We start from the raw sequence: 19,777 nt of genomic DNA, 5'->3' as shown, positions 1-19,777 counted from the left end.
TTGGGTCAAGTTCTCAGGACCCGGGCAACCACGGCCAGCATGGACCCGCTCCCAAGCTCAGGCTCCGTGATGACCCTGTCACCACCGACATGCTCCCCAGGAGCCCCCTTCCCCTGCACAGACAGCCTTGAGCTTTAATAAGCGGTAATTCACACTCATGTTCAGACCAGCACGGGCGGCTCCCTGGGGAGGAGCTGGGGGCAGACAGGAGCAGCTCTCCAGGACCCCAACCTTCCCCGAGGTTCCAGTGATTCTCTCGACATCAGCAGGCTGGAGAGGCACCACCGTCGCCAGGTTCCGTCCACCAGAAGCTCAGCGTGGCCTGTGGCAGCCCTGCCCCAGGCCCCGACCCCTGGGCAGCCTCAGGAGGCCCCAGCATCCTCCAGAAGCTCAGCGCAGCCCGTGGCGGCCCTGCCCCAGGCCCCGACCCCCAGGCAGCCTCAGGAGGCCCCAGGGTCCTGCAGACGAGTCACAGCGCTGATTCTACCACCTCCGCCATCAACTCTTGGCAAGACCTGACTCCTCCAAGCTGAGCCCCGAGGGCCCGGTTGAGTCTGCAAATTGGACCTGGGATCCGACTCGTCTGTGACTGCCCAGCCCACCAGGCCCACGCTGCCCGTAGCCCTCCTGAGGCCCAGGCCACATGCAGCCCCCTGACCAGGCCTGCAGCCCGCAGCTCCGTAAGCGGACCGTGCAGGGCAGCCGCTCCTAGTGCAGTGCATAACCAGCTTTATTGTTTCTAATTAACCAATTTAACTGTTCAGTTTTGGCCGCGACGGGGGGCGGGCCTTCTCCAGCGGCAGGGAGCAGGGGCTCTCTCTGGTTTGGAGCTTGGGATTCCCATGCGGGGGCGTCTCCTGCTGAGGTGCTTGGCTTCAGCAGCAGGGGCGAGGCTCTGCAGTCCTGCAGGCGAGCCCTCGGGCTTCAGCAGCTGAGCCGTAGTGGCCGTGGCTGTCCGCAGCATGTGGAATCGCCCCAAACCAGGGATCAGCCCCGTGTGCCCCGCCCTGGCAGCAGGATTCTGACCCACTGGGCCACAGGGCAGTCCCGCAACCAGCATTAACGCCTGTTCACGTTTTCTCCATCATAGAAAGGGTGAAGGTGTTTGTGGTTCATGATCAGAGATGGTACATCCCGAGACCCCGCTCTGTCCCCCACAGCTCACCTCCTCCCCTTTTGAGACTGCGCTTCCTCAACCTCCCACTGATCCTTTTTGAAGATACAAACAAGAACGTGTGTCTACTTCCCTCCCTTTCTTGCAGAGAAGGCTGCTCGCTGAGAACACGCTTTTCTTCAAAGGACAAACCTCAGAGCTCTGGACACGCCCCCTCGTCCTTTCAGGGAGTGACCGCGACCTTGCCCAGCACCCCCTCCTCCCTGCCCCCACTCCGAGCTATCCTCAGCACTGAACCGACCCACCGGTCCCCACCGACCCACCCATCCCCACCGGCCCATTGGTTCCCCACTGGCCCATCGGTCCCCACGGACCCACCCGTCCCCACCGGCCCATTGGTTCCCCACTAACCCACTGGTCCCCACCGGCCCACCCGTCCCCACGGACACACCCGTTCCCACAGACACACCCGTCCCCACGGACCCATCAGCCCCACCGGCCCATTGGTTCCCCACTGACCCACCGGTCCCCACCGGCCCACCCGTCCCCACGGACACACCCGTTCCCACAGACACACCCGTCCCCACGGACCCATCAGCCCCACCAGCCCATCCCTTCACAAGTGGCCCATCCCTTCACAACTGGCCCATCGCTTCCCAATAGGCTCAGAGACTCACATCGTCACTGATGTCTTCACAGGGCTGACTCCTAGAGGAGGAGCTGTTAGGCTGAAGGATAAATGCACGTCCTGACTGCTGATATCCGTGCACTTGCTAAGCGCCCATCAATCCACAAACACCCATGGGCCACACACCCCGTGTGCCACGGGAGCCCGGCCTCAGAATCTGCCCAATGTCTTGGGAGGTTTCTGCCCAACGTTTAGGGAGGCAGCCCTCGGGAGCCCACTCTCAGAATCTGCCCAATGTCTCGGGAGATGGCCCTCAGGGTCCAGACCTGGGCTCTGCCCCCAGCAGGATGCGGAGCAGCCAGGGCCCCAGGAGCCAGAGGTTGACACACGAGAGCCTGCAGACCAGGCGGCTGAGGGCAGCTGCACCATTTGGGCAGGGGGCAGGGACCCCCAGAGCCGGGGGAGGGCAGAAACGTGGGAGGAGAAGGTCAGGGCAGCCTGTGGACCGTGGCGGCAGGCGTACCCTCCGAGCACAGGTCCCCAGCCCCTGCACGGGTGCGCCCCCGGCCCTGGACACGGCAGAAGGGTTCAGTGCGTGGCCCGGGGAAGCAGTTCCAAAGCTCCACCCTGTGTACCCAAGTGCATCCTCCTGGCCTTAGAAGGCTCCCTGGACGAGATCTGTGTCAGGGACTCGCTAATCCCCCTGAAGTGTGTGACCGACAGGTGCAACAGGCACCCACTCCCCTTCTGTACCCAAATTACTCAAACTTAAAAACACAAAGGGGATTCCCTGGTGGTCCAGTGGTTAGGACTCCGGCTTTTACTGTTGAGAAAACAGGTTTCATCCCTGGTCTGGGAGCTAAGCTTTGCTCCCTGCAAAGCTGCAAGCACAAGCCTTGCAGCACAGCCAAAAAAAAAAAAAAAAATTCAAGTAAAATAAACAAATCAACAAAAACAACAGTGCAGGTCAGCAGCAGAAGCAGCGTCTGCTGGTGAAGCGCTCGGGGCTGTGGCGGGGCTGCGGCGGGGCTGGGGCGAGGCTGTGGCAGACGAACGCTGAGAAAGGCGGGCAGGGGCAGAAGGACCTGCGCCCGTCACGGGGCACAGTCCTGCTGAGGGGGGCTGGACACGCCGTCTCTGCGGGGACAGGGCCTACACAGACATGGGGCAGTTCAGTGTCCCCTGCCCCACGAGACGGGCGGTCTCTCCCAAGTGCCCAGGGCACACCTCTCAGCCCCACACCTGTTAAAGACCGCTTTACTTTCAGAGATGGAGCCGTCCCAGGCCGGGGAGTCCTGGCTACCCAGGCTCCAACCCTTGTCCCTCTCGCCGTAGCACAAGGTGACCCACGGCCAACCCTGAAGCAGACAGGCTCAGAGTCACACAGGTCGGGGGTGTCCAGCCAGCGGAGCAAAAGGCCAGGCTCCCAAGTCTGCTTTTCCTCCCCCAGCCGTGCAGACTTCTGCAAAACACAGAGAGCCTTGTCTGACGTGGGAGTAGTGTCTGTCTGCAGGGAGAGCACGGGTGTTTCTGGGGGACAAGAGGCCTCGCGGGGTCAGCTGTGCAGATGGCGGGGCAAGTCCAGGGCACCGGAGGACATGCAGGCCCTTCCCCAACGGAACCCGCAGGGCCAGGGGGCACAGCCCAGTGGAATTGTGCTCCCCGAGGGCTGGTGGTTCCCGCCAGGAGGGCAGGTGTCCGTCCGCTGACGGTCACCCAGAGGATGGCCCCCTGGAGCCCTCCCAGGGGTGGACAACATGCAGGCCCCTGGGGGTGACCAGGGCGGGTCCCTCCATCCCCAGGAAGAGCTCCAAGTTTCCCACCGCGTCCGCTCTCCATCCAGAACCTCAGCTCCCAGGAAAAGGCCGCATGGGCGGGGGCAGAACAGGCATGCGGGACGTGGCATGCTGAGCCCCATTTCTGTCGTCTCCCCATCCAGAATTTAAAGCTCAGGAAACAAGGGGCCCTCTCTCAGCTCACGGGCACAGAACTCGCTCGGGGAGCTGTGGGGTGGGGGGGCTCCCTCAGCTCTGCTGATGGGTGCACAGCCTCCTGGAAGGACCCAGGATGGATCCCGAGCCATCGCCATCTCCTAGCCGAAAGGTCCTCCTGTGAGGCCCCCCACCCGAGGACTCCAGGCTAACACAGGGCTCAGAGCTCCGACAAGACGGCAGCCCCTTCAACAAAGAGAGGGATGCTCTGCTTGGGGCAGGGTCCCCACCCTGCTGGGCCCACCGCCTCAGCTCAGGGTCCTGAAGGAGAAAACCCATCAATTCGGCCAAGTTTGGTTCACCGGGTAATATCTATGAATAAAGAGCAAGGCAAAAAGCCACGGTTTTCTTCTGACAGAGACTTTTTTAAAACACTGAAAAAATGATTCAAAGCACAGGACAGAAAATTACTTCAAAAGAAAACTGACTTTGGGAAAGAAACCGAGGTACTGATTCATTCACAGGAAGGACATACATAAACACGCTTCTTCGGGTTTGGCCTTAGGGTTCCAGCAGCTAGAAAGAGCAGCCAGGAGGAGCTGAGAATGCTTCAGCAAACGAGGGGATAGGAGAGCTCACAGCGTGGGGAGGACCGGGGTCTCCACCTGCCAGCCTGCGAGGACCACGGCGCAGCAATCGCGTCTGTCACCCTGAAAATATCACTGATCCTGACGACCTAGGGTGGTTCTAGAGATGGGGGCTCTGAGAACAGCCCTCGGCAACTAAAAAAAGAGTCCAGGAGAGTGGACACTCCAGGTTTGCCGCCTCCGCAGCCGCCCCGGAGCCAGCGGAGAGCTCACTGTTCAGATCTGGACCAGCTCCATCATCAGACCTGCCTGTGCACTCATGTGCTTGTGTCATTTGTTACAAATCTCCGTGGTGTCACCGTCACCGGGCCCCCAGTGAGCACGCGCAGGGACCGACCCCTCGGCCCGACCAAGCTCCTCCCACCCCGGGACGCGGGGAGGCCCCGGATGAAGGCGCGCCTGCCGGGCTCAGGAAGCCACCTCCTTCTGGCAGAGCCCGCGCCGGGCACTTCCACGGCCAGGCCCCACAGGACAGGTGTGCCTGACTGTCCGCCGAGAGGCCAGGCAGAAAGATGCTCGGGTGTCGGCCCACGTGGTCTCCATGGCGACCTCTCCACTAGCCGAGGGCGGAGCCGAAGCAAAGGGCCCCTGTCTTCTCGCGGACACCTGCGTTCACGCACCAGGGTCTGCATCTATGACGTCCGGAAACATCACTCTTCTGTTTTCAACCGTTTTAAAAAATGCAAGAGGCCTCCCTGGTGGCTCGGTGGTGAAGAGGCCACCTGCCAAGGCTGGAGACACGAGTTCAGTCCCTGGTCGGGAGAAGCCCGCGCACCACGACTCCTGCGCCTGCGCTCCAGATTCTGGGAGACGCAAACGCTGAAGCAAGGACGCCCTGGACCACCGCCCTCCACAAGGACAGTCGCCACCGCAGCGAGAGGTCCGCACACCGCAACTAAAGACCCAGCACAGCCAAAAACAAGTCAATTAATTTATTTTTAAAAAACGTGCAATGCAAGGTTCACAGGACAGTGAAAGAGCCGGCCAGCCACGGGCGCGCGGTCTGGAGGGGGTGTGGTGACGGCCCAGGAGATGAACCTCACTGTCGGGACCTGTTCTCAGGCCTCGTGCAAACGCTAATCCTAACCCGCCCCCGCCCCGCCTCACAAAGGAACAGAACGCGTCTGCTGGTTCACGCACGCCAGTCCTCTGGGTTTCGCCCAAGCTTCTCCCACGACTGTTTAAAAATGAAATCAGTATTTCTTCTGTTTTCCAGACCCAAACTGGCCGGCACCGTCTACCAGAGACTTTCCCAGGGCCGAGTCTTCGCGTCCCAGGAAGCCCCCGGAGCAGGGTGAAGCCGAGGACAGCGTGTGATCAGGGTAAGGGCCCCCCCGCCCGTCTCCCGCGCACATGGCGCGCCGGAGCAGCGGCCTGGACGACCGTGAAATCCGGGCTGCCCAGCTCAGCGAGTCAGAGCAAACACGGCGGCCCGACCTCCTCCTGATTAGCAACAGCCCAGCGAGCAGCGCGCACGGCTGGTTCACAGCAGAGCCGCGCCAGGTCCGCCCAGGCGTGGGAAGCGGACTCTGCTCTGCCTCTGCCCGGGCGGAGGGTCCTCCTGCCTCGAAAACAGGGGCGGGCAAACAGGGACGGGCGAGGCGTTTCCCCGCGGGAGGAGCCCGCCTGGCGCCCTGCAGAGTCTGGGGCTTCCGCTTGGGCCTGTGGAAGCCCGAGTCTGCGGGGCTGAAGACGCGGGGCTGGGTGCGGGCCTCGGGGCCCTCCTGGGCTGCTGGCGGGACTGTGTGGTTTCAGCGCCCGAGGAGCCCTGTCCAGGGGCTCATCCAGGCCTCGCGTGGGAGTCGGGAGGAGTCTGTGAGCAGGTGTGCACACGTGTGTCCACGGACATGCCCCCGACAGCCAGGCTGAGGGGGTTCCCTGGTGTCCCAGTCTGGCAGCAGGCTGGGTCACAGGGGAAGCCCAGGCATCCAGGTCCGAATCTCCGCCCTGCTCTCTGCTGGACCAAGCCTTGACCTCTCGCATCCGCAGTTTGCTCATCACTGAGGAAGGGGACGGGGGCCACACCACTCCCGTGAGAGTGGGGCCAGCAAAGCGCGAGACTGGCCGCTGACCTGACGGGGAGGAGGGGGGCCGAGGGAGGGGGCACAGGTCACAGGGATGCCCGCGGACAGGGACAGGCCACGCCTGCTGCACGTGGGGGAGCCTGCATCTCACACTCAGAGGAGAGGCGCAGAGAAGGGAGTTCACTGGCCTGAAACCAAACGGCCCAACCAGGCAGCCCAGGAGGGCGTCAGGCCCCATCCTCCACGCTGACCACGTGTCCCTAAGACCCCGCTTCCTGGCCCAGCCTGTCAGCCCCCAGCAATGCAACCTGACCCCATCAGCATGTGTGTGCATGTGTGTGTGGGGAGAGACTGGGACTGACTGACCACCGCTAAGGGCAGACTTATTGTGGAGTGAGGCCGGCAGGTCCACAGTCTGCAGGCAGGCCGGGGGGCTGGACATGCGGGGAAGGGCCACTGTCTGCCCCCAGGCCCAGCTTGCGTCTCTTCCCCGAAATCCTTCAGCTCTCGGGAGGAGGCCCCCCTGTGCTGTGGAGGGCACTCCAGGTCTCTCAAAGGTCCTGACGTACATATCCATCTCCTCTAAAAGCATTTTCACAGAAACCTCTAGGATAACACTCGACCCAGCATCTGGGGACTGTGTCCCGGCAGGATGACCCAGAACACTAAGCAGCACAGGCACCCAGGCGTGAGACACAGCCTGCTGGCTACGGCAGGCGCCATCACTCACACAAGGGAACGGGTGAGGTTGTTCCCACAGAGACAGCCAGACGCGCCTTTGAGTTCAGCAAAGTAAACGGATCCATCGTGTTATCCTGCCGGACGCTCACCCGACACTTGGTTGACCAGCAAGCGGACAGTCACGGGCCCCTGCACAGACCAGGCCCGGGAAGGGAATCTCTGGTTCCACCACACAGGCTGACCTTCGCCTGCTATTGCAGTTAACACCACAGAGGAAACAGACCAAACACGCAATCAACAAGTCCTGGCACCAATCAGTTACCCTCCACCCAGAGCCTTCGGGAACATCTCACCCAGGCGGCTTCCTGCACACACAGAACTTAAGTCTTCAGGAAAACAGGACATGCAACCCCAATTACTGAATGAGAACACACTCTAGGGAGCAAATGTGTCATCTCATCAATCAGAAAATAGCACAGGAAAACAGAAGAGTGGAGCTAAATAAACCCAAGAGGGCTGACAAGGGCTGGGTCTGCAGTGAGTCGTCAGGAGGGGCTCTGAAGGAGGGGCATGCAAAGGAGCCCTGTGACGGACACAGAGTTCGGCCCCAGGCGAGGCGGTCCCTCCTGGAGCCTGGCTCCAGTCTCAGCCGGGGGCCTCCAGATTCACCGGGGGACCTCCAGTCTCACCTGGGGACCCTCCAGCCTCAGGGGACCCTCCAGACTCACTCAGGGGACCTCCAGTCTCAGTCGGGGACCCTCCAGACTCACTCAGGGGAACTTTAATCTCAGCCTGGGGACCCTCCAGCTTCAGGGGACCCTCCAGACTCACTCAGGGGACCTCCAGTCTCAGCCGGGGACCCTCCAGTCTTGCTCCAGGGACCACGACGCCAGCCTGACCCACAGTGCTGGCGTCTCCTTGCAGGAATGCTGGCCTAGTCCTCCCAGTGCATGATGTTCAGACTTCTCACGGTTTCAAAGTCCTTCTCAGTGAGAAATCGAGAAGCTTTACTGCAGTGCCAACTGTATACAAAGAACTGGGTTATCTCAGCACCAGGATCCTGAAAAGAACTGAGAAAAGAATCACTCTGATCATTTCCTGTTGGGTTTCCTTCTCCCCAGACCTAGTTGAGCAAGGCCACCAGACACAGAGCTCTGAGAAACTGCAGAAAATGAGAATAGGGCTTCTCTCGGGCTAAGGAAAATAACGAGGAAGCTGGACTTTAAAATCAGTGCATCCGAATTTAGGAGGAAAGAGACCTGTGTCTAAGATCTCTTCCCTGGCTGTCTCCTTTCTATAGCCTTCCGCTGGGCTTCCAATCCCACCCGTGAACCAGGGGGAGTGGGGGTGGAGAGGGGAAGGACCGGGGACAGATCTGCATTGAGATAGAGGAGCAATGACTACAACACGGAGCGTGTCTCACGGCAGTGGGGTCTACTCAGCTCAGCACGCGTGCCTGATACTCACCAAGGACACCAAAATGTTGGGGGGCGGTGGAGGGACAGACACACAGGCGGATGGATGGATGGATGGATGGAAGGGCAGATGGATGAATGGACGGACAGATGGAGCAACACAGGCACTGACCCGAGAAAATGACACAACACAATGACACGCACAAGAAAACACACACTCAGGATTAACAATGGGCCCCGCGAGCCGCGCCAGTGCAAGCATCCCACATATCGGAATAAGTAACAATGATGACTAACTGCATCCACTTTAACTGCTATTTTTAAAAGTTAAAAAGCTGCTCAGCTGGAATTTTAGAAATACCATCCACTGCAGGAAGTGACAAGTCTAATCCGGGCTCTTCCCCTAAAGGAAGCTGCAACCAGGAAGAGAAACATAAATTCACTAGTGCTGCAAATAAGGCAGCCCGCGTTCCCGGGGGAAAGCTCACTCTCCTGCATCAGTCCTGTCTCTGCATAAAGGTTACTCCCGCCCAAGCGCTGTGCCTGGTCTCCCTTTTGCCCGCGAAAAGGGAAAACAGCAATCCAAACAGTGCAGAGGCAAAATCTTCCCATCTCTACCAACAACAGGCTTTCATTTGTTTAAAGTAACTGAATTTTCATTCACATCGTTACTTCTCAACAAATACATCAGAGCTGTGCAGAAAAGACATTTTAGGAAAGTGGGGAAGCTCAGGAACTCACAATCACAGAGGGCTTCCTGGTTCCAGGACCAGGAGAGGCACCCTCCACCTGCTGTCTCACAAGGGGGCTGTAGGTGCCTCTTAAACATTTGGGTTTGGCCCCTCAGAGAAAGCTGCCTGTGTAAAACGCACAGGAAACTAGCCTAGCAGTATTTCCTGTCTGCATCACACGTGTCTGCTCCAGTTAAAGGCAGGGCCCACGATAACTAGCTAGCTCTGCGCGAGCCCCAGCATCCCAGCTCTCTCCCCAGAACTCCCGGGGCACAGTCACCTTCCTGTCTTAGGGAAATGAACCCAGATGTGACCAGAACAATGGCTCTCACGGCAGAGGATCCACCGTGCAGGCTGTGTCAGGAGATGCAGGTGCATCCCATTCTCCACGCCCAGGACCTCCGTGCAGGTGTGGACCTGCCTTCCAGAGAGTGCACATGCGGAAAGCTGGGATAAGACCCTGCAGGGTTGGGCCACGCCCACAGGCCACGCCCCACGTCAGAGGCCCTGTGACCACACGCCACGCCCCCAACTACACCCCTGTAGGCCACACCCACATGCCACGCCCCCGAAGACCACGCCCCGCGGGCCACAGACCACAGATCACTCTCCACAGGCCACGGCCCCAGGCCACATCTTGCAAGGCCGCAGGACTAGCCGAGCTGTCCCTGCCCCCCCGCGTGGGTTCGTCCCCCCAAACTTGGCCTCCGTCATTAAAACCGTGGCTCTTCTAGCTCCCTCTCCCTGCCCAGGAGACCAAACCAAAGGCAGCCGTGTCCATGTCCACGCCCAGCACCTGGCCTGCAATGCCTCCACCCTGAAGGGTCCTCCTGGCATGTCTCAGAGAAAAATTAAATTTAATGACTCTGAACTTGATGGAACCTCAAAGGCAAGATACTTTCTCCCCTGTGAGGGTCAGGTGGGGACTGCAGGAGTCCTGTACTGGCTGTTCCTAACCGACCACATAAGCCCTGACACCCTGACCCCTAGGAGGGCCTGGAGGCGCGAGGGGGACTTTGCCTGGCAGGCAGCAGGTCCCCAGGCCTTGAGGTCACAGTGCCTCCACCTGGAGCATGGAGAACACTGTGTGCCCGTCGTCCCCAGACTCCCGCCTTGAGAAGGTCCCCACTTGCTGAAGCCCACCTGTGCGCCCACCCATCTTCGAGCAACCCTATCGTCAGGGAGCTCAGAGATGAGACGTGAGCTAGTGTCCTTTTCAGGGTCTATCTGGTGCCGTGTTGCTTGCATTTTTGTGCCCTTTGTGGGTGACTCTGCTGTTTAAAACCTCCCCCATCATAGTGCTGAAGGACATCTGGTCACGGAGAAACGCTGTGTAGGGGATGCGCCTCCTCCAGGCACAAGCTGTGTGCTCTGTCCTGAGCCCCATCCATGCTGATGCGTCAACAACAGATGCTCAACAGGCGTCTGAAAAAGGAAGCTCATGAAACCACAGATCAAGTGGTGACCACGCTGTGACCAGGGCCTGGCTGGACCCTGACCCTGCATCTGCTGGAGCAAGGTTTCCTGGTGGCTAACTCTCACAATTCCAAGAATGACGAGAATCAACCTGAAACTCTCCCAGCTCACTCACAGGAGGAGTGAGGGCAGCTCTCACAACTCTCGTTGTCACCTCCTGGGGGGACAGGGTACCCCCAACCCGGCTGGTAACCGCTGTGCCTCCGGCCAACCTCCACCCGCAAGGACAGCAGGCCCTGAGAGAAGGCGGCCAGCGAGCTTCCAAGGACCCCGACCCCTCGCACACTGCGCCTCCGGGCAGAGGGCAGGGCGCACCCAGGGGCACCGTCAGACTGGTGTCCAGTGGCGGGAGATGCCGCTGGCATCCTGGGCAACAACCTCAGAAACATGGCTGATTCCTGGAGCCCAGAGGTGGAGGATCCACCCTGAGGATGGGGGATCCCCCATTTCCACCCGTCAGCCCCTTTACTGCCTCTCCTGTTGCCCCTGGAACTACCCAGGACCCACACCAACCCACTGCCTCATCCTGGGAGGAAACCCTGGGTCCGGGACTTGGCTTCCAAGCAATCCAGCCATGATCTATGGGTCACAGCGCTGAGGCTGTTCACCACCTGCCATGATGGTTACACGGGGCAACTCAGAGATGTACAAAACCCTTGTCAGAAGAAGGAAATTAAAGCTTTTAACCACCTGATGCGAAGATCTGACTCACTGGAAAAGACCCTGATGCTGGCAAAGTTTGAGGGCAGGAGGAGAAGGGGGTGATGGAGGATGGGATGGTTGGAAGGCATCACCGACTCAGTGGACATGAATTTAAGCAAACTCTGGGAGCTGGTGAAGGACAGGGAAGCCTGGCGTGCTGTAACCCATGAGGTCGCAGAGTCGGACATGACTGAACACCTGAACAACCACCACCTCTGTTAACCTGTGACGGTGTCCACTGCAGCCCACAGCGGGGTCTAAGCCAAGGGGCACAGAGGAGGAAGCATCAGATGACCGAGGGCACGGAGAGCAACCTCTCTGTTCCCCAAGTGAGGGAGCCAGGGGCTCCCCGTGAGGCACGGCGCCCGGAGAGGAGAATGCGGCGAGGGCAGCAGCCAGAAGCCGCTGTCTAGCCCGGGCTCGAGGGAAGCAGGAGGTGCCCCAGAGGCTGGGTCCTCCCGGGCACAGAGGCCCCGAGCAGCAGCCCCAGAGCATGCACACCAGGTGAGGAGGGCACCCAGAGCCCACTGGGCAACCGTGATGAGTCCCGAGGGCAGCTGAAGCCCTGGCCCCTCACCGTCATCGCCCGCCTGCCCTGGCCCACCCCTGTCCCCCGGCTCAGCCTAGAGCCACAGATCCGGGGTGGACAGGCCTGGGTCCTGGGTTGCTGGTAGAGCACTGCTGCCTTAAAGGGCCAGACAGGAAAGGCATTGCTGTGTCACAACCATGCAAGTCTGCCTTTCTAGCTAGAGGGGTGGTGGACACCCCAGGCCACTGTCCATGGGCGGGCTCTGCAGACCTGGGCGGAGCTGAGTCCCCAGCAAGAGGCCTGGTGAGGGAGGCAGGTTTAATCCCCCAAGATCCTGCACCTGCTCATCGGCCCCGGGCTGAGGCCCCGCCCAGCACAACAGCACCCACAGGCAGATGGGGACAGCGGGGCTGAGTGACTCTCAGTTTTATAAACTCTAGACTCGGGCCTGTGGATGCATTATCTGATTACTTGCTTTGTAGGACACGGGTGCGGAAACATTTAATGAAGGTTTTTACGAAATTACAAAAAGCAACAGGGAGTTCTGAAAAAGGTGGGCGAACAGGGCCCAGGCTCACTCTCTGTCTGAAACAGCCAAAGAGCCGACAAAATACACAAAACGACAGTTTTTGAGATGCCGTGTGTCGGTCAGCAACGCATAGGGTCCCGACGGCAAAGCACAGGGTCCCAACGGCAACACACAGAGTCCTGACGGCCGGTCAGCCACGCGCAGGGTCCCGACGGCGTAAGCACAGGAGGCGAGCCCAGAACCGGCCCACGTCGCCGCCCGGGAGAGGAGGCACGCTGTCTGCGGAGAACCCAGACTCCGGGACACTGAGGTCCAGGGGCAGACACCAGGAACCCGGGGCTTCGAGCGTGCAGATGGTAAAACCAGAGCAGAGAGCAGCAGAAAGAGAACAGAAAACCCAAAGAGGAAAAAGCAGTGAATCCAAAAGCTGGGTTTTGGCAAAGATCGATGAAACTGAAAAACCTCTAGGCAGACTGATCAGGACAAAAACACATTTCTGACTTTGGGAACGAGACCTGATCCTACAGACCCTCGGTGTTGAGACGATGATGAGGGCCAACTTTCCCGTGTGACGTGGCCAAGCTCCCCGCTCCCTAGGCTCACCGGGGAAGGAACAGCCCTGACAGGCCTGTGTTTACTGAAGAATCTGAAGTCACGGCTTAAAACCCTCCCACAAAGCCAGGGCGAGCGCAGCCGGGGGCTTCCCTGGGAAGCAGGACCAGACATCTAAGCACTGCTAAGCCCCTCCACTCACCCGAGCTCTCCCCAGAGCCCGACGGGAGCCGTGCCCTGCACTCCCTCTGCGATATGCAAACCAGACAAAGACATTCCAGGAAAGGAAAACAAAGCCGAGTCCCTGGTGAACAGACGCAGGCGTGTCCAGCTGCTGGGGGGACGCGGGGGGCGGGGCGCAGAGGCTCGTTATCCCGATTGTGGCGATGGCTGCAGAGCGCTGATCCCTGGGTGCGCACCCCCAGCACAAGCGGCTGCTTGCGGCCGGATCACCAGGAGGCTTTTCCCTTTCCAAGTGAAAATTCACCCAGACAGCAGTCAGAAAGGGGGCCATCGTCACCAGCTAAGCTTCCACCGTGGACTTACCAGTGAGCCAGGGGGCTGCCTGTGCGCCTCCGAGCTCCGCGGGCTCCCACCCCACCCACAACCTGGTTCCGGCTCCCCCAGGGCTGAGCATGCAGACGCCACCCCTCTCCTAACAGAGCTGGTCACCCAGCGGCCGCCAGACCGGGACAAGCCCCCATCAACACAGGCGTCTGAAGGACATCAGGCAAGGGCAAGCAGAGCCTGGGGACACAGTGTCCACCCAGGGTCTTTGGGGAAAGTTCTTCAGGTCGGCGTCTCCTCCTCCCTACCCCTGAGGGAGCTGAAAAGCAAAGGGGAAGCCGCAACAGTGTCCAGAATAGAGGAACTAATCAAATCTGCAGGGTTAACTGACCCTGTGTCTGAGCCGGGAAGGGGAGCCGAGAATTAAGTCCTGAAACAACTGACACATTCTTACCTAAACTTTTTGCCGGTTTTGATTCAGTCACGTGAGTAACTGTTGGACTGAACTACCTCGGGGCTTCCCTGTATTGTCTGCGGACAGGTGGCATCTGACCAAGAGAGGGACAAGTGTGATTTCTGTCTTTCCACATTAACTCCAAATAAAAGGTTAAATTAAATAAAATTAAATATCAAAAGTCAGAGACACCACCTTGCCAACAAAGGTTCATCTAGTCAAGGCTATGGTTTTTCCAGCAGTCATGTACAGATGTGAGAGTTGGACTATAAAGAAAGCTGAGCGCCGAAGAACTGATGCTTTTGAACTGTGCTGTTGGAGAAGACTCTTGAGAGCCCCTTGGACTGCAGGGAGGTCCAACCAGTCCATTCTGAAGGAGATCAGCCCTGGGTGTTCACTGGAAGGACTGATGCTGAAGCTGAAACTCCAATACTTTGGCCACCTGATGCGAAAATCCGTCTCACTGGAAAAGACCCTGATGCTGGGAGAGACTGAAGGCAGGAGAAGGGATGTCAGAGGCTGAGATGGCTGGATGGCATCACCGACTCAACGGACTGGAGTCTGAGTGAACTCCGGGCGTTGGTGATGGACAGGGAAGCCTGGTGTGCTGCAGTCCATGGAGTTGCAAAGACTCGGACACAACTGAGTGACTGAACAGCAGCAAAAGAAAGGCGAATCCCTGGACTCACGAACTTAGAAAGGTCATGAGTTAGCGATGATGCTGCTTTAAAAGCATTCTCTCACCCACTGACAGGCGACACGTGGTGTGTGGTTACCAGTCCACGTCCAAGGAGGAGCCCCAGGGAGCTGTCAGCCGCAGAGACACACGGTAGCCCACAGGGAGCCCCGCGTGGCCCCGAAGCGGCGAGCCCAGCACTGCCCACTGCTTTTAGATGGGATCCAGCCCAAACTGCGTTTTCTTGTGTACTCCAAAGCTACGACACTGTCACAGTTAAAATGCTCGTTAAGCCTGGACGCTAAGCTGGGCGACCTGACACGCGGGCGCTGGAGGCCCCAGCGCCTCCCCGGGAGCACGCAGGGAAGGGCGGGGGACCAGGCCGACCGGAGCTGGGGCGACCTGCTAGCTCTGCCCGGGGCCGCGGCCCCCAGGCCTTCACCACGGCATCCACCACAGTGTGCTCCTGTGACCAGCGCCCGGAAGAGCCCGTCTGGCCAGTGGGAATAAGCACATGGGCGAGGGCTGGCCAGTGGGAATTGGCACATGGGCGAGGGCCTTCCAACTTTCACCCAGTTTTTCAACCTGATGAGAAGCAGCTCTGGAGACGGGGATCCTATGTCTGTTCTGCTGACACTTGAATTTGTCACCTGGAACGTGTGCGCAGAGGCTCTGTGCAGCCGCCGCCTCTCGAACAAGAGGCCCGCGTTCCCCAGGCAGGGACCCGCCCCCCTCCAGCCCTGGCGTTGCCGGGTGGGGCAGAGCCTTCCTGGGCCCCGCCTGCCACCGCGGGGGTCCGGGGGGCACACACGCATGTGTTGGCACAGTCCCCAGGCCCCTGCTTGTGAGCGAGGCTCGTCCCCTTCGCTGAGGCCTCCAGGGAGGAGGCCAGGGTGTCGCCAGGCAGAGAGGCTGAGTCACAGGACGGAGCGAGGGGCCCGGGAGCACAGGGGGCAGAAGAAGCCACGAGTCCTGGCGTCTGGAACCTGGACGAGGCCAGAGCTGCCTCTGGTTCCAGGGTCAGCAGCCTGTGCGGTGCTGTCTTTTTACAACTATTTCCTGACCCATTAACGACACAAAGGAGGGGGGCTTCCTACCGCCTGCCGGCTGCAGCTTCCCAAGGCGCATCTGCCAAAGTCAAGCTGTGTCCCAGCTGAGCAGGGACCCAGGTCCTGCTCCCGACCTGCGGTGTCTCGGGCCCCAGTGCCTGAGGTCTTCCCTCTGCCCACAGTGGGCTGGGCGTCCGCGGAGCTGAGGGCTCTGGATACCGCAGGGCTGTTAGTGGTGGGAGGAGGTACTTGGTCCGCCACCATTTTGGAAAAATAAACCACCAGCATGCATGTACTTAAAAAATGTTCCTATGGTGCTTTTGAAGCGCATTTGAGCTGTACTGGTAAAAGCTCTGACTTCATCCAGCAGGCCGTCTAAAGCAGGAATCCGTTTCAGGTGAGCCTCAGGCTGCAGTCAAGGTCCCGGCTGGCATGGGTGTCCTGCAGGAACCACGGCCCCAGTCACGGCTGCTCACATCTGCTGACTGGGTCCATCACCCACCCCGCCGGGGAGGAGAGGCCAGCCCAGCCCGGGGCCAAGTGCATCCTCAGGTCAGCAGAGAGAGAGGGAGCTCCCCAAGCCCCAGGAAGACAGGAGACGGGGCAGGTCAGCAGTTCCCTGCTGGAGACCCCAGGCCCCTCCTGACCTGACGGGACCCCCCCCTCCTCCCTCCTGCCACCTGTTGGCAGAGACCTCAGCGCCCTGCACAGAGGAGCTCGTAAGAAACTGGGTTCTCCCATCAGCCAGGTCCAGTGCGGGGCCAAAAGGAAGGCAGGGGCCCGACCCATGCTGGGGGCCCCACCAGTACCTTCTCCGAGTGTGGAGAAGGCGCAGACCATGGGTGCCCCCGGCCTCCTGCAGTCCCCCTGGCCAGGCGCACCTGAGTGGTCACCCTCATCACAGGGCTGCGGGGCCTCCCTCCCTGGTGCCCTCGTGGACCAAGGACCCCGCAAGGTGGGGGCTGGAACGCGGCTCGGGCCCAGACAGAGAGGCCATCAGAAGCAGGCGGAAGTGGGGCCAGCTGTTTGGTTGGCGGCCTGACCCCGGGGAGGCACTCTCACCAGCCCCCTGCCTGCTGTGGGCCAGGCTGCACTCCCCCAGCCCACGTCCCCAGGCCCCCTCCAACACCAGGGCTTCCTGTCACGTGGACGGTGGCTTTGGAGTGGCCTGGACTATGGGATGGGGGTGATTCCCATGACCTCGCAGAGGAGGCGACAAGAACAGATCAGAAGGGGGGTGAGGGGCAGAGGGAGACTCGTGAGGCAGCAAGTATAGAAGGAGATCCCCCAAAGGCCCGGGCCGAGGGGAGGACAAAGTGGGCAGAGTGAGGATGCCACCGTGCATGTTTGTCACCAGCTGTTAATCCCCACCATGATGAGCAGAGTGAAATACTCAAAAGTATTTTGAAACATTCAGTCGAGCTGAGCGTATGACACCCGGTGCTGAAGGGCTCCGAAACGCTGCGGCGCCAGAGCGCGGGGACCCCAGACGGCGGGGTGGCCAGGATCCCTCTTCTACGGTTCCCAGTCAAACTAGAATCACATGCTTTGGACCAGGGTCTGCTCTCAGACCAGGATTTCTAACCCCCAACCACGAAGCAGAACGATCCTCTCTAGGGCCCCACACAGGCACACCCCTGAGACACCATGATGGGGGGACAAGTCTGATGCTCCTGGGGATTCTCAGTCAGTCTTTCCGGGGGGGCTGAGGGGACGGGGGAGAGGAGAGAGTCCTGAAAGCTAAGGGATAAGTGATGGTTGAACAGGCCAACGGACTCCGGGGCCAAAGTCTTCCCTTACCCTCACATCCTTTCAGTCCCCAATTGTTCCCAGATCATACTTTGGATGGAGAAGAACAGCAGCCGCAGGAGAGCAGAGCCCTGGGAGAGGAGCTCAGAGCAAGCACGGGCTACCTCTGCACAGGCGGAGCCGGTGACGTCACTGCGTCCCAACGAGCAGCCCCCCAAGAAGGCTCCAGACTGGACCCCAGACCCCAGAGCAACACCCCTCCCCAGCGGGCCTTCCTGCCAGGATCGGCTCCTCCATGAGACCCCACCCACCACCACTGTCTCCCTCTGGGCTCGCAGTCCCAGACCCCCAGCTGAACCCTTCACAAAGGACTCAGTTCTCCCGCGTCCCAGGTCTACACTGGCACGGATGGAAGCCTCCTCCCCAGGTGCCTGTGTCTACACAGCTGTAAGACAGGTGTGTGTTCACACCACAATTCTCCAGGCTGGTATACTGGAGTGGGTAGCCTATCCCTTCTCCAGGGGATCTTCCCAACACAGGGATATAACCTGGGTCTCCAACGTTGCGGGTAAATTCTTTACCAGCTTACCCACAAGGGAAGCCCAATTTAGGATTTCCTGGTGGCTCAGACAGTAAAGAGTCGGCCTGCAATGCTGGAGAGCAGGGTTCAATCCCTGGGTCAGGAAGATGGAACGAATTGACAACCATGAAACTCCCGGAGGTTCTGAGGAGAATCTCACCGCAGGACGCTGGTGGGCCCATTCTGGCTCTACCACAGTCATCTTTTAAAAATACTGTCTTTTTAAAAAAGCAATGAAGACGTGAGGGCAAAGCACAGTACATGTATTTGACTCTGGCGGGACGTGAAAAAACGGCTTCAGGGTCCGCGTTTTTCCCACTGACTCACCGAAGAGTTAAATCACGGCCTCCAGAAGCCCCTCAGTCGGCCTGTGGCGACGCCTCCTGCACCGGCCCCATCCTCGGAGGGCGGCCGGGGAAGCTGCCGGGGAGAGGGTTTCCAGGCCTGGGGTGAGTCCCACCGCGGACTCCGAGGAAGGGCCGGCAGGCGGGCGACCACGAGGAGAGTCCGCCTACTTGGTTTTGAAAGAACATTGACCGCCCACTTCCTGAATAGTTCACCCCAAACTTTACAACTTTTGCAGGCGCCTCGGCAGTGCCAGAAGCACTCGGGCTCAGAGAAGAGTGGAAACTATTTTTGGCATCCAGAAGGGCGGCTGCGGGCCGCCGAGCGCAGTCGGCGCTTGGATCGCGGACTGCCTTTTCGGAGTTTGAAACTCTAATCAGGGGCGCATCCGAACAGGCCTCGGGCGACTCGGCGGCAGCGCGGGCGGGATCCCCAGGGGAGCGCGGGGGTGGGCGCACGGTGCCAACTGGAGCGCCGGGTCCCCGTGGCCCCGCCGCGGCGCCCCAGCTGGAGACGAGGGCGGGGACGGGCCCCGCGCGCACACCCGCTCGGAACCCGGCTCCGCCCGCGCCTTCCCGCACTCAGCGCGGCCCCTCCTGGAACGCGGCGCAGGGGAGCCCGAGAGAGCCGTGCGCCCACCCGGGCCCGGCTCTCCGCGCCCCGCCGGACGCGGGTCAGAGAGGGGGGCGTCAGGAGGGCCCCCCCGGAGCCGGGACAGGGGTACGGCGCCTGGGGCAGGAGGGGGAAGCGCCGAGTCGGAGGAGAGGGGGAGGGGAAAGGAACGCGGGAGAGGGGGGCGCCGGGCTCCGGGAGCAGGGGGCCCGAGCAGGGCGGGGGAGGATCGGGCGAGCATCAGGGCCAGCGGGGCGGGGGGCTTTCCCCGGCGGCCCCGACGACTCCCCCGGCCGCGGGGACTCCGAGCTCCAAACAAAGGCGGCTCCGGAGGCGGCGCGCGCTGCGCTCAGGTCCGCCCCCCGTCCGGCCACGGAGGACAAAGGCCCCTCCGCACGATCCCCGGCCGCCCGGCGCGCCCAGGTTCCCGGAGCCCTGCCCCCGGCGCCCCGCGCCCCGCCACACGACCCGGTCCCCGGCCGCCCGGCGCGCCCAGGTTCCCGGGGCCCTGCCCCTGGCGCCCCGCGCCCCGCCGCACTCACAGGATAGAGGTCTGCGGCGCCACGGCGGGCACGGCCTCCAGCAACAGATGCATGCAGCGCACCGTGGTGCGGAAGCACAGGCAGCGGCTCGGACACCCGTTGCTCGGCCTGGGGGCGACCTCGGCCAGCGCCCCCCAGCACGAGCACAGAACAAGTGCCAGCAGGCAGGGGCGCGCGGCGCGCACGGCCATGACCCACGGCGTGCGGGGCGCTTGGGCGCGCGGACCGACAGCGAGGGCCCGGCGCGTCCACCGCCGGCTCCGGACTGCGCCCGCCCGCCGCCGAGGCGCGGCCCACTTCCCAG

The 19,777-nt window shown here is 60.9% G+C and overlaps 1 protein-coding gene across 3 annotated transcripts in view; it reads right to left on the bottom strand.

Moving 5' to 3' along the window:
* PXDN (peroxidasin) overlaps positions 1-19,767 on the bottom strand; it is a 62,999-nt gene extending 43,232 nt beyond the window's left edge. For 2 of the 3 annotated variants that reach the window (XM_061426753.1, XM_061426752.1), the window contains exon 1: positions 19,474-19,756. In XM_061426753.1, the coding sequence (XP_061282737.1) occupies positions 19,474-19,664 (191 nt within the window). In that variant the 5' untranslated portion in view covers positions 19,665-19,756. Of the gene's footprint in view, positions 1-19,473 lie in introns of all 3 variants that reach the window. The other variant, XM_061426751.1, reaches the window with a different exon arrangement.
* Between the last annotated feature and the right edge of the window lie 10 nt (positions 19,768-19,777).

This window comes from Bos javanicus, chromosome 8 (assembly GCF_032452875.1).
Source record: "Bos javanicus breed banteng chromosome 8, ARS-OSU_banteng_1.0, whole genome shotgun sequence".
Taxonomy (NCBI): domain Eukaryota; kingdom Metazoa; phylum Chordata; class Mammalia; order Artiodactyla; family Bovidae; genus Bos; species Bos javanicus.
Note: the sequence above shows the minus strand (reverse complement) of the source record. Positions and strands in the feature narration are given on the sequence as shown.